We start from the raw sequence: 15,131 nt of genomic DNA, 5'->3' as shown, positions 1-15,131 counted from the left end.
CGCCACCTGCCGGGCCGCTGTGCCGAGGCCGCCGCCGCCGCCGCCGCCGCCGCCGCCGCCGCCGCCGGAGCGAGGGTCGCGCGGGTCCCGCCAGCAGGTGCGCGCGGCGCCCACGGGCCTCGCCCCTCCCCGACCCCGGGGAGCGTGGACGGAGCCCGCGACCGAGGGGAGGGGCAGCGCACGCGAGAGAAGGGGCCGCGAGGGGTGGGCACCCGTTTAAATGGCAGGAAGTGACGCCGCCGCCCGCCGTTGCCTGGAAACGCATTTTTCTGCGGGAAGGAGGAGCGAGCGGGGCCACGCGCCCCGGCGCCCAGGGACCGGGTCGCCGCGCCCGGGGGGCCCGCAGGGGCGGCCTCGGCGGCCTCTCCCACCGGCGGGTCCTGTGCCAACAGGGTCTCGGACCAAGCGCACGGTGTTCACGGCAGAGATCATCCTTTTGGGGTTGGCACGCAGAGGAGGGCAGGGGAGGGCAGGGGAGGGCAGGGACCCGTCCCCATCCGCAATCATTCTGCAGGCCTTTGTACACAGAGAAACTCCAGGGTGGTGGGACAGGTTAGAGACCCCAGGTCTCCAGGTCTCAGGCAAGTTAGAGACCCCAGGTCTCCAGGTCTCAGGCAGGTTAGAGACCCTAGGTCTGCAGGCCTGAGACAGGTTAGAGACCCCAGGTCTCCAGGTCTCAGGCAGGTTAGAAACCCTGGGTCTGCAGGCCTGAGACAGGTTAGAGACCTCAGGTCTCCAGGTCTCCGAGACAGGTTAGAGACTAGAGACCCCAGGTCTCTGAGACCTGCAGCCGTTGGGGGCGTTTCTTTTTTTTTTTTTTTTTTTTTCCTTTAAAGATTTTATTTACTCCTGAGAGACGGGGAGAGAGAGAGAGAGAGAGAGGCAGAGACACAGGCTAGAGAGAGAAGCAGGCTCCATGCAGGGAGGACGTGGGACTCAATTCCGGGTCTCCAGGGTCTCGCCCTGGGCGAAAGGCAGCACTAAACCGCTGAGCCACCTGGCCTGCCCAGTTAGAGGTGTTCCTAATGCCTATTGAAATCAGATTATACTATGTTATTTAGAATATTAGGCGTTCATTGGTTTTTGTGCCTCAGTGAAACGTCAAACCATTTATGCTAAATGAGGTGGCACCCAGATCTCAGGTGTTTGTTTGTTTTAAGTCTTTTGAGGTGCGATCACAAACTTTTGAGAATCAGGTCTAAATTTTATTTTTTTTAAAAAAGATTTTATTTATCCATTCATAGAGACACAGAGAGAGGGGCAGAGACACAGGCAGAGGACGAAGCAGGCTCCATGCAGGGAGCCAGACGTGGGACTTGATCCCGGGTCTCCAGGATCACACCCTGGGCCGCAGGGGGCACTAAACCGCGGCACCACCAGGGCTGCCCTCAGGTTTAAATTTTAAATGAATTGTTTTCACAACACTTGGAACATAGTAGATGCTCGATAAATGTCTGGTGAATGGAAATTCCATGTCACAAAATTAAGAAAGCTTCATGCCAGATTTTACTTAAAGTAACAGCAAGCTAGCAAAAAAGGGGTCCCTAAAATGAAGTGAAATATTCAGGCAGCAGCATTCACAAGTAAAACTAGACAAACCATTTATAATAAACGTATGGTTCCTATTCATAAGCCCAGAGCTTTATTAATAACCAGATAGTCTTTGTTTTAATGAAAGAACTCTAGAGGCAAAACTTGAAATTAAGTTTGAAGTAAAACATGAAAAATTCAGCTTAAAAAAGTCACACAACTTAAGTTATCTGAAAATGGTTTTTCCTGTGTGATTTGGCATTAGCAAAAGCAATGACCAGTTTTGCAAATTCATTTTATTGGTTAATAAAATTAATAAACAGTTGTGTTTCTTTCTTTTTTTTAACAATTGTGTTTCTTAAGGAGGTTTTGGTTTTAATATGAAGAGGGAACGTTCTAAAAATTTTTTTAAAAAAGAGGGAACATTCTGCTATAGATGCTGCAATGGGAATTGATAAAAATAAAATTATTGTTATTTTTTAAAAACTTACATTTATGTTGTGCCTTAGCTAAGGTTGCCATAACAAAAATACCATAGTAATTTTCACGGTTCTGGAGGCCAGGAAATCCAAGACCAGGGTGCCAGCACGGTGAGGTTTTAGTGAGAGCTGTCTTCCTGGCTTGCAGACTTTCCCTCTTGTCCCCACAAGACAGAGACAGAAAGAGCTAGGAAACTCCCCAGTGTCTCTTATAAGGACACTAGTCCTATCCTGAGGGCCCTATTCTCATGACGTCCTCTAAACCTAATACCTTCCAAAGGCTCCCTCCTCAAATACCATCACACTGGGGATTAGGGCTTTAAATATGAATTATGGGGGAGACACAAGTCATTCCATAGTAATACTACATAGTCTGTAGTATTACTTTATAAAAGATATTTTGGTAATTTTGAAAATACCTTTTTTTAATTTCAGTTTTTAAAGGTTTTCTAAAAAGTGGGATCCCTGGGTGGCGCAGTGGTTTGGCGCCTGCCTTTGGCCCAGGGCGCGATCCTGGAGACCCCGGATCGAATCCCACATCGGGCTCCCAGTGCATGGAGCCTGCTTCTCCCTCTGCCTGAGTCTCTGCCTCTCTCTCTCTCTCTCTCTCTCTCTCTGTGACTATCATAAATAAATAAAAAATTAAAAAAAAAAGAAAATAAAGGTTTTCTAAAAAGTAATTACTATACTGTTTTTTTTTTTTAACATTTTATCCATTCTTTCATGAGGGAAACACACACACACACACACACACACACACACACACACACAGGCAGAGACACAGGCAAGGGGAGAACCAGGCTCCATGCAGGGAGCCTGACGAGGGTCTCAATCCAGGGACTCCAGGATCAGGCCCTGAGCCAAAGGTGGCTCTAAACCACTGAGCCACCCAGGCTGCCCTGTTAAACTGTTGAAATTTATTTTGCAGTGTTTTTGTGTTTTTCGCTTGATTAGCTGAGGTTCAACTAGAAAATATTCACAAATCAGCCATACTTTCAATAATTCTTCAAAATCTTATGTCTGGGGCAGCCCAGGTAGCTCAGTGGTTTAGCGCCACCTTCAGCCCAGGACATGATCTTGGAGACAGAGGATCGAGTCCCATGTCAGGTTCCCTGCATGGAGCCTGCTTCTCCCTCTGCCTGTGTCTCTGCCTCTCTCTCTGTGTGTCTCTCATGAATAAATAATCTTTTAAAAAAAATCTTATGTCTGTCAGAGAAGCTAAAAATCACTTACACCACTGGTTCCCAAATTTTAATGAGAAAAATGATCTATGGTATTTGCTAAAAATGCAGATTCTTGGATACAAACCTCAAAGATGAAATCAGCATTTGTTACAAGAATTTGGCTTCACGATCTGCAATTTTTAGTTTCAGGTAATTCTCATGCATATGGTCATTCTTTGAGAAATACTGAATAAGAACATGAAAAATAATAAAATTCTTTTCCTTAAAAACTGCTAAAGATCAGAGACTGATAATACAAAAGTCTCCTGAATATTGTTGAATCTTTTTTGAAATTTCTGCTAATGAAATTGTTTAGGAAACATGAAGTTAAAAAGTCAAAATACAAATAATCATCAAAAGAAAAGGGGTGCCTGGCTGGCTTAGTCAGTGGAGCATACATCTCTTGATTTTGGGTTATGAGTTCAAGCTCCACATTGGGTATAGAGATTACTTAAAAATAAAATCTTAAAAAAAAAAACAAAAAAAACAAAAAAATATTACAGTCATGTCATAACATGGTAGTTAAATGAGAAAATCCAACCCAAGTTTTTAATAAAAATTTTTAAAGATTTTTTTTAATTTTTAAATAATCTTTACACCCAATGTGAGACTTGAAATCACAACCCTGAGATCAAGGTCACATGCTCTACTAGTTGAGACACCCAGGCGCCCCAATCAAATTTTATTTTCATCACTGATGATGGCATACTGATTTTTAAATGCAGGAACATACTTAGTGGTCATGATTGGTTGGAACTTCCAAATTTCAGGTCTCCTTTGCATTAACAAATTTCCATCAGGAGGCTACCTCCAACAGCTTTGTTACTCTCTTGCTTAATCCTTTCTAAGTTATTAAGGACACAATTTGGCTTTTTGTTTGTCTTTTCCAAACCTTGCAACACTCAAACATCTATCTTCTGCACTTTTTAGGTAAAACAAACAAACAAGCAACACAATACTACCAAAAAACAACAAACTTAGTTAAGAAATATGTTTCAAGGATTATTAATCCTCTCATTATGATAAACAATATTATTCTTTGTCCACCGAAAACCTCTATGGTACAACAATATGAACAATAAAGACCTTGTTTTCACAAGTTTGTGCCCTATCAGTAGAAACAGGAAATGCAAATTACATTTTAACATACATAGAAATATAATTCACATACATTAGAATTTAAATTTGGTATGGTGACTTGTATTCTACTGTACTGCACTATCAAGGCAGTTTACAGAATGAGCACATATGTAAAAAATATGGGATGACATTAAAAGAAACAGGCACCTGGGTGGCTCAGGCGGGTAAGGGTCTGCCTTCAGCTCAGGTCATCATCTCCAGGTCCTGCGATTGAGGTCCTGGGATTGAGCCCCACATCCCTGCTCAGCGGGGAGCCTTCCTCTCCCTCTCACTCTGCCGCTCCCCCTGCTTATGTGTGCGCTATCAAATAAACAAAATCCTTAAAAAGAAAGAAAGAGGGATCCCTGGGTGGTGCAGCAGTTTAGCGCCTGCCTTTGGCCCAGGGCGTGATCCTGGAGACCCGGGATCGAATCCCACTTCGGGCTCCCGGTGCATGGAGCCTGCTTCTCCCTCTGCCTGTGTCTCTGCCTCTCTCTCTCTCTCTCTCACGGTGTGACTATCATTAATAAGTAAAATAAAATAAATTAAATTAAAAAAAAGAAAAAGAACAAATAGTTTTCTCTAAAGTTCCTTAAAGAGCAATTCTTGGGATGCCTGGGTGGCGTAGTCAGTTGAGCATTCGACTCTTGGTTTCAGCTCAGTTCATGATCTCAGGATTGTGAGATCCAGCCCCACATCAGGTTCTGTGTGGAGTAGTCGGCTTGGGAGTTTCTCTCCCTCTGCCCCTCCACCACACCACCTTCCCCCGCACTCTCTCTCAAATATTTTTTTTTAAATTCTAATTCTCATCATCATAAAGTTAACGCTTATAATCCGATGTGTGGAGTCTGAATTACAACCATGCATGGTCAAATAGAAGAGCAAGAAATTCAAGTTTGTTCAACAAAATATAATTTGAGTTTACACTGCAAGCTTCTATTTACTTATGCATGAACAGTCCTCCGACTACTCTTCTAGATAAAAGGGGGAGACAAATAGGGTCAAACATTTACTGAAATTGAACATCATTTAGACTCTTCTGAAAAATCAAGTCGCTTAGCAACTCTCTTCATTGGAAACATGATTGATAACACCATTTCTTTGACATTTTAATAAGGTAAAAATGCTTATCACTATACTACCAAAGCTTAAGATGACAGCTTGTCCAAATAATGAGTCATCACATAAAGACCTCCTGTTCATAATTCATCGCCTTAATTAAGACACAAACTTATACATAGCACCCTCCAATACAAGCCCTTTGGCAACTAAAACCTTGTGTCAAATGAACGTTGAGAACTTTTGGATTTATCACCAAGAGGGAGTGATTCTAAGTCAAAAGCGTTGTCTAAAAAAAATTTCTCACCAGTAATGATCCCCACATCATTCAATTCCTTGTGCAGTACCAGGAAACCTATTCCCTAGAATGAAAAATAGAGCACTCTAAATAAATAAGTAAATCCTTCAAGATAAAGACAAAATGTATCCAAGAATTATCTAAGCATAATATATGTACTATACTATTTTGTTCTGTAATTAAACTGCTTTGTTTATAAAATACATATATAATTATAAAACAATAATTTATTCAGCAAAAATTAAATTCAGACTCATCAGTGGATATCTTCCACGTAATTTATGTTAGCCATAAACATTACCAAATCAAATAATATGTGCTTTTAGAATCTCCGCAAAAAAATGCTTTGTAAGACAGAAAAAATGGAAAAGCCAAAATACTACCTTTGGGATCTTTCATCAGTCCATAGACCATCCCATAATTTGTTTTTTCCAATGTGTGCTACACATTCTACTAGTATTACACAGAATGATTTTAGATGACATATGGTCAAGTAGTTTTTAACTGCAATACTTGAGTGACTAATGTGAATTGGGAAAATTTTATTTTCCCTCAGTCTTTTTCTCTTTCTTTCTTCTTTCTTTCTTTCTTTCCTTCTTTCTTTCTCTTTCTTTTCTTTCTTTCTTTCCTCTTTTTTCTTTTTCTTTCTCTTTCTTTCTTTCTTTCTTTCTTTCTTTCTTTCTTTCTTTCTTTCTTTCTTTCTTCTTTCTTTCTTTTTCTTTCTTTCTTCTTTCTTGTATATGTTTTTATTGGAGTTCGATTTGCCAACATATAGCATAACACCCAGTGCTCATCCTGTCAAGTGCCCCCCTCAGTATCTACCACCCAGTCACCCCATCCCCCCTCCCATCTCCCCTTCCACTACCCCTTGTTTGTTTGAATTGGGAAAAATTTAAAACAAACACAACCAGAACATCAAAGTAGTGATTTGACTTATATTGGGATAAAAAGAGGTAATTTTTAAAAAGATTTTATTTGACAGAGAGAGCACAAGCAGAGGGAGGGGGAGAAGTGAGCTCCCTGTTGAGCAGGGAGCAGGGAGCCCAATTCCTATTGCCTGATAGTGATAAAAATCCTGGAAAGATTTCAAAAATTCTTATGGTATTGAGGCCCTAAATTTTCAAGGTTGTAAAAACAACCATGTCTTTAGGTTTGAATAAGAGGATATTTCAAGAGTTTGATAATATTTTAAACAATCCAACTTCATTTATAAAGCGCTGCTTAATTAGATCTGTGTGAGAGAAGACTACAATTTGTACACTTCTTGAAGAAAGAGAAAGCAAAATTGAGTCTAATTACAGTTGTTGTAACTACCAACTAACTGATATAACTACTCCTAAATATAATCTTTTTCCAAAGCCTGATAGGAGTCATGCTGGAAAACTGCACAGCAGCCTCTCGGAAAAGAATGTTCAGAAAAGAACATTTTGATGTGATGAGTCTCAGAGAAGACTGCATGGGTTGCTCCTCCTAAAATTCACTTCCAGTAAAACCAAAGAAAGCATACCCAGTATAAAAAGGAGATTTATATATATTATTTATAAATATTACATCTTAACTTATATATTGTTTCTATATTATATTTATAAATATATTATTTATATATTATAATATACATTTTTATATTTAATCATTTTATATACATAAAATGATTACCATTTCCTGAAAGCCTGATCGTATCTTTCAACAAGAGCCGGAGGTAAGGATAAGGATCATGAAGATTTGTTTCTCTAGCTTTTGTTCTGGCTTTTGTCATAAGTTCTCTTGTATAGGTGTTTGTTTTGCTTTGTAGGTGGCTGTGTGCCTGATTCGCCTTTCAGGGAGTGACAGTGGAGAGACTGGGCAAGGGACTCTAGCCAGGACAAGGCATAGCTATCTGACTGGAAGCAATCAGGTCAGACTGTGACTCATACCGCAGGATGTGACAATAAATGTTGGAAACACCAGCGTGACAGAGTCATAATAAAGGCTACAGTCAGACTCTACTCACTCTGAGCAGTAGTTTCATATTGCCAAAGAAGTAGAGAAATAAGAGATAACTGGGCCCACCATCAGTGGTGGTATCAGTAGCCCATAAATGACAAATCAGATGGGATAGCAAGACTTCTAGATGAAAATCTCCCAAATGAACTAAGTAGTCACAACTTTGGTGGTGGACTCCTCAAAATTATGGACTCTTAATTGTTGCAGATTTATTTACTGGAACTTGTAATGATGAGTTCAACCTAAGGACATTACTGCCTCATCCACTGCATTAATATTTAAATATTAGTGGGGTTTGGTGAAGGAAGGGTGGCAGCTGCTGTTTATTTCCTGGTATCTCAACAAAAAAAAAGAGAAGATAAACTGCTATCCCTCCAAACACTCAGGGTTTGGCCATGTGAGTGAACATTTTGGGATTTCAATGGATGACAGCAGGTAAGATATCTTTTCCAATTATCCCCCAGTATATTAAACTGGAACTTCTATGCCTAACATCCCAGCCTTGGAGGGGCTCAGTATTGAAGACCCAGATCTTGGTTTCAGGAATTTGGGGGCTGATACGCACTAACATAAGCTAGAAGACTAGTGAGTTTAAGCCTAGGTACTTTTAAATCACGATTTTGGATTCAGGGGTGGGAGGGGGATTGAATGAAGGCAGTCAAAAGGTACAAAATTAAAGCTATAAGATATTTAAGTTTTGGGGATGTAGTATACACTATGAGTATAGTTAACAGTTGTATATTGCATATTTCCAAGTTGCTCAGAGTAGATGTTAAAATATCACAAGAAAAAAAACTGTGCTGTGTGGTAATGGATATTATTAAACTTGTGGTAATAACTTCACAATATATATATATACATATGTCATTATGTTGTATACCTTAAACTTCTACAATGTTACAGGTCAGTTGTATCTCCATATAACTGGGGGAAAAAGATTTTTGGATCCAGGTTACTGTGTAGGCAGCCCTTCTTGGGCCCCACAACTCAGAAAGCCAAATGATTTTTTAAACCTCTGGAATCTTTAATTCTTACTTATGCCATGCCCCTTCCCTCTGCCCCCAGACACAGCACAGGTCAATATAGAGCCCAATTCCTCTAGCGTACCTTTTCTCTGTGATTTCTAATTTGACTCATTGGTTATTTAGAAGTTACTGTTTAATTTGCAAATATTTATGGACTTCTCACATTTCTTTCAATTTCAGTATTTTTACTATGTGGGTGTGGCTATGAATTTTTCCTACTTGAAGTTAGCTCCTTTGGAGTGTAAATTCATGATTTTCATCAAATTTGGCAAGCTGAGAGCCACTATTTCTTCTTATAGGTTATATATTTTATTTAGAATTTACATGTATCACTCTTTTCTCGCTCCTCTCCTTTGGTATTACGCTATATGATGGTGCACTTAATGCAATCCACATTTGATGTTAACTTTTAATATTAAAAAAAAAGTAAATTTTTTTTTCTTCAGTATTTTTTCTCTTCTTCAAATTACATAATCTCCAAATTCAGATTCTTCTGCTGGGTCAAATGCATTGTAGAACTCTTAAAATAACATTTCATTAAAAAATATTCGTCTTTATTCTTTATTTGGTGAGCACTATTAACATACCTTCCTTCACTTAAGCATGCTTTTAGTCCATTGAACATGATTGCTTTGAAGTCTTCTTTTATCTAACATCCAGGCCCTCTTACACATTATTTTCCTTGCCTGCTTTTTTCACCCTCTGAAGGAGTCTTTTTCTATTTCTTTGCATTTTTTTTTTTTAGGTGAAAACTAGGCATTTTAAGGAATCTATTGCTGTTCTTGCAGAGATTTAGTTAAGTTTTCTTGAAGGAATGTTTCTTCCTTTGCTGTATGCTCTTCAATTTTCAGACTTTAAATGGGTGCTTTAAAATATTTTACAGGTCGCCTGGGTAGCTCAATTGGTTAAGTGTCTGCCTTTGGCTCAGGTCACGATCTGGGGTCTTGGGATGGAGCCCCATATTGGGCTCTTCCCCTCAGCAGGCAGCCTGTTTCTCCCTCTTACCTTCCACCTGCTCCTGTTCTCTCTCAAATAAATACAATCTTAAAAAGAAATAAAAAAATAACTTTTTACCAGTTGTGGTTGTTTTGCTGGAAAATACATCCAGAGTTCCTTGTGATGCCATTTTAAAAGTGGAAACTACTATGTTGATTTTCCTAGTATGATTGGGTTATTTTCTTAGTGGCTGTGTAGGAATTACAATATGCATTTTATCAGTCATCTTTAGCATTAATCTAGCAAAATAAATGACTTTAATAACTATTTCCTTCCCCGACTTTGTTTTGTCACACATCTCACCTATACATGCTGTAAATTCAATATAGTACTGAAGTTGTTATATACAATGTCTTCTAATTAACAGAAGAAAAATAAATTTGTATAGTCGTATGGGAACTTAACTACATGTTTACTGTTCCCAATATTACTCATTTCTTCCAGTGGATTTGAGTTACTGTCTCAAATCATTTTCTTTCTGCCTTTAGAACTTCCAACATTTCTTTTAAGGTTGGTTGGCCAGCGATACATTTTGTCAATTGTCTAAACATGCCATTTTTTTGCATTTATCTTAACAGTTTTGCTGGAAGTAGATTCTTTTTTTGGGATGTAGAATTCTCGGTTGACTTTTTCCCCCATACCTGAAGTATGTTACTCACTGCCTTCTGGCCGCTGTTTCTTTCTTTTTTTGGTCTTTACTTTCTGATAAGAAGTCAACAGTTAATTACATTGTTCCTTTACATAAATCATATTTTCTTGCTGCTTTCAAGAATTTCCAGGAGTTTGACAATAAACTGTCTGTTTATCCTGGATATTATTGAAGTTCTTGGATTTCTGGGTTAATCTTTTCATCAAATTTAGGAATTTTTTAGCTATTATTTTTCCAATTGTTTTTTTTATGCCCTGCCCTCCCACTCCCACTGTGCATGTTGGTATGCTTGATGTCATCCCACAGATTTCAATAAGTTTGTTCTAACGAAATGGAGCCCTCTCTTTTAGAGGCCTTTACATTTTTTTCTGATTGCATTTAATTTTTAAAACTTAGCTCAGGGGTGACTGGGTGACTCAGCTGGTTAAGTATCCAACTCTTGATCTCGGTTCAGGTCTTGATTACAGCCCTACGATAAACAAAACAAAACAAAACAAACCCAAAAAACCTCAAACAAATTAGTTCAGTGGCTATTAGTTAAAAATGTGATATTATATTCATTCTTTTAGAAATAGTACTTAGGTTTTTGTTCTGCATACATAGCAACATAAGAGATGGCAAAATGAAAATCAGCTTTCTATACAGTGTGATTAGAAGGGAAAATAAAGGTGCAACAGTAGCGTTCCTTTTGAGGAACGTACAATGTTTACAAAACCTTAAATGTTATCTCTCATGAAGAAGTCATATGCATTTATAAAAAAGAGGCCATTATGAGTGATGTGGAAATGTTTTGTTAAGAATCCCACATCTTTTATCATATAGACTTCAAATACTTTTCAGCTACACTTACGAGCATTTAAAAAAAATGGAGCTACATCAACTAAAGGATGACCAATAAATATAATTAGTTCTTCAACACAACAAAGTAACAACGATGAAAGTACTTTCCCTCATATAGTCCAAATACTAATGTTAATTTCCATTTACATATTTGAACGCAAATGTGTAATTACCAAACAATGTATAGCACAGAAACAAGAAAGTGTTGTAAGTCTAGTTATTTTGATAGGTTTTTCTAAAACACATAATTAACAATTTATTATAAAAACCTACATATACAATTAAAAAATACTTCATCAAAAGTCTTTTAAAATATAATCAGAATGAAATGTGTAGAAAGAGGCATTTCAAAGTCATAGCAGTTACTACTATTACAATATTTAATAATTTTTACAATAGGTCTGCTGTTCCATTTCAATTAAATTCCTTCTCAGAACTATCACATTTCTTGCTGAATTTCAGTCAGAGCAAGAGCAAGTTGCTTAATTTTTTCTTCCATTGCTTTTTTGTTCTTGCATGTTTCTTGCAGAAGTTCACGCATTTCTTCTTCAACTCGATGAACCTAAATCAACATGTAAATTTTACATTTAAATTTTTTAAAGAAAATCTATTTTAAAAATGCATTCTGGAAAAAAAAAAGTCAAACTTTACTCTCATGAATTTTGTAACTTGTAGTATTCATTTAAGGCAAAGAGGTAAGTATAACATAACTTGTTCAAATACTAATATTCTATACAAAGTACTTACATTTATATTGTCTAGATCTCACAGGTTCTTGTGATGAGCACATGGTAATTTACTTTAACTGTATTTTAGAGCTTAGAAAATTTGTTCAAGGATGTGCAGTTTCTCAGCACATATGAACAGAAACTCAGTTTTCTGACTTAATCTTTCCACTGTCCTGTGCTACATATGAATGAGTCATGAGTTCAACTAAAACATCAGTTCCTTATAGACTTGTAAAACCAAAATTACCTCCCTTCCCAAAGAAATACTTTAATCTAGCCTATTGCATTTCTAAAATCACTGTTGGTTATAAATTACCATCTTTTTGAGAGTTAATTTTATCATTTCTTCCTCTGTATTCTTCTAGGATTCTCTGTATTAGATACTATTAATTTCTGCTTAAAACTTTCTCCTATGACAACATTCTGATAGTGCTATCAATATGACCATTCCTTTCTGTTCTGTTTCCTAATCTCTAATACAGATTTCCTAATTCTTTTCTCTTAGAAAACTAATGTTTAAATTATCATCTTTATGTAATAATTTATAATTGTTTTCACGATTATCACATTTAAGCTCTGGTGCCATTTCTGCAACTAACAGATACATCCGTTTGATATTACACATCATAATGGCATCAGAGGTCCAAAATTAAATTCAGTATTTTCCTTTCAACTAAGGGCCTAATCTTATCTTTATTTGGTATTACCTGATGCACCCTTGTTAACACTTGGTAGATTTTAAAGAAAACTTCTGAAACATCTGTTGACCTGAAATAAAATAAAGAACTACATTTTGAACAAGTTATACTTCCTTATTGTCATTATTTCCAAAGATCTTGTTGCTTCTTTTTTTTTTCTCACAGACTCCTGAGGGTAATGTCACCTAATCACACCACTGCCATTACAATTATATGGAGTTACAATTTGTTCATGAACTCTTTCCCAGTTAATTGATTTCTGAATCTCTGTCTCACAGCTCAGTTTCTAGTGCTATTAGTGCTGCTTCAAAATCAAGGGAAATTTAAAACTGTCCACTCATCTAGTGGATATCAACAAAGGGGTCATATCAAACCAAACTGTTGAGTTTTAAAAATACCTGAATCTAAACAGAGACTTAAGAAATTAAAGTCTCTCAGGGGAAGCTCATGAATGTATAATATTAAAAAACTCTATATAGATGTTTACCTCTGATTTATAACATCACCCTAAATCCCTCTGTCAAATGATATCCTGATATTAAATGATATCATTCAAGATGATCAGTGATAGTCTTTTCTTTTTTTTTTTAAAGATTTATTTATTTATTTATTCATGAGAAACACACACACACAGAGGCAGAGACAGGCAGAGGGAGAAGCAGGCTCCATACAAGGAGCCCGACGTGGGACTTGATCCCCGGTCTCCAGGATCACATCCTGGGCTGCAGGCGGCGCTAAACCACTGTGCCACCGGGGCTGCCCGATCAGTGATAGTCTTAAACCATAATTAATAAAATACTGTTTGGAAACTTTTTCTAAAATAGTGATGGATTGTACTTTTTGTTTATAGTACCTTTAAATTTGCAGAATCGATGTATTTCTGCTTTTCACTTGCCAGTTGTATTATTTCAGCGTGATGAGCTTCAACAATTGCATCAACTTGTTTTTTAAAGGCATCATCCATACTATGAAGCTTTTCCACGGCATCCCTTAAAAACAAAAAACTCATTTATCTTTGTGCATAAAATTAGGATTTTTTTCTTCTTAAATGGCAACTCTTATATTCAAATTTTAATGGAATTATAACTCCATTAAGCAGCAAAGGGCTATCTTGGGTAACTAAAGATATAAGTAGTTCATCGTCCATCGTACCATCTACGAAAATTTGTTACACTTTCTCTAAAAGTTAAGAGTACTTTGCTTCTCATTTATTTGGAGCCTAAGGATATGTTTTATAAAAACATTCACAGAGGACTATTATCAATCTTTTTCCATGTGTTTGTAGTATGATAATTTGAGAGATATGTATTATAGGCAGGTTTAAATTTATGAATTATGTGTGTCTGACTTCTCTATGCTAAGGATTAACAGTTAACACCCTATGTTAGTAAATACATTAAGTAGTATTCACTAGGGCAGCCCTGGTGGCGCAGCGGTTTAGCGCCGCCTGCAGCCCGGAGTGTGATCCTGGAGACCTGGGATGAGTCCCATATCAGGCTCCCTGCATGGAGCCTGCTTCTCCCTCTGCCTGTGTCTCTGCCTCTCTCTCTCTCTCTCTATTATGAATAAATAAAATCTTAAAAAAAAAAAGTATTCACTAAATTTTAGTGCTAAGTTTCTTAGAGGCAAAAAACCAATTCCTTTACATTAAATATGAATAATTTTATTATAAAAAATCTGTAACGAATACATTTTCTGCTTTTGGAATAGCTCATAGTAATAGTGGATTGACATTACGTTCATGAATCAAGTCTTTTTTTTTTAAAGATTTTATTTATTTATTCATGAGAGACGAGAGAGAGAGAGAGAGAGAGAGAGAGAGACAGGCAGAGGGAGAAGCAGGCTCCCCACAAGGAGCTTGATGTGGAACTCGATCTCTGGACCCTGGGACCACACCCTGAGCCAAAAGCAGATGCTCTACCACTGAGCCACCCAGGCATCCCGAATCAAGTCTTTTTTTAATCCCAGTTGCAACACTTAGTAGCCATTTGACTTAAGGGTAAGTTACAAGCTCTGCATTAAAGTTTTTCAACTAATGGGGCGCCGGGGTGGCTAAAAAACTCATAAAAGCTATATATATCTATATCTATATCTATATACATAAAGAAACATATACACAAAATTAAAACCTCACATCAAACATTTGAGGTAGGAATTGTAATTATCTTCATTTTATAGATAGAATGGAAATAAAGTACTTGGCAAAACACATAGTCCAACATGTGTTTAGCCCTTTTCTCTTTCCTTCTTTTTACATATCTCACCCATCCCAATTCAGTGTATATTATATTTAAAGATCTCCCACATACTTTAGGACTTAGTGCTTACTTTTGTAGTTCAATACTTTTGTCTCTTTCTGCTTTAAGTTTCCTTTCCTTGTTTTCAAATTTTTCTTTCACTTCTTTTACTTGCATTTCAAGATGACTTAGAAGCTCTCCTTTATCATGCCATTTCTGATTAAGTGTACTAATACAAAAAGAAACAATTTAGAAATAAAACCGGTT

General features: G+C 37.5%; 1 protein-coding gene across 7 annotated transcripts in view; it reads right to left on the bottom strand.

Moving 5' to 3' along the window:
* Nucleotides 1-10,883: 10,883 nt before the first annotated feature.
* The window catches only part of LRRCC1 (leucine rich repeat and coiled-coil centrosomal protein 1), a 39,051-nt gene continuing 34,803 nt past the window's right edge, over nt 10,884-15,131 (bottom strand). For 6 of the 7 annotated variants that reach the window (XM_025433468.3, XM_049103894.1, XM_025433469.2 and 3 more), the window contains 3 exons: nt 14,956-15,093; nt 13,481-13,616; nt 10,884-11,763 (listed from right to left, as the gene is read on the bottom strand). In XM_025433468.3, coding sequence (XP_025289253.1) covers nt 11,641-11,763; nt 13,481-13,616; nt 14,956-15,093 — 397 coding nt within the window. In that variant the 3' untranslated portion in view covers nt 10,884-11,640. Of the gene's footprint in view, nt 11,764-12,636; nt 12,698-13,480; nt 13,617-14,955; nt 15,094-15,131 lie in introns of all 7 variants that reach the window. The other variant, XM_025433466.3, reaches the window with a different exon arrangement.

Source organism: Canis lupus, chromosome 29 (genome assembly GCF_003254725.2).
Source record: "Canis lupus dingo isolate Sandy chromosome 29, ASM325472v2, whole genome shotgun sequence".
NCBI lineage: Eukaryota > Metazoa > Chordata > Mammalia > Carnivora > Canidae > Canis > Canis lupus.
This window is presented reverse-complemented; position numbering and strand designations above follow the sequence as displayed.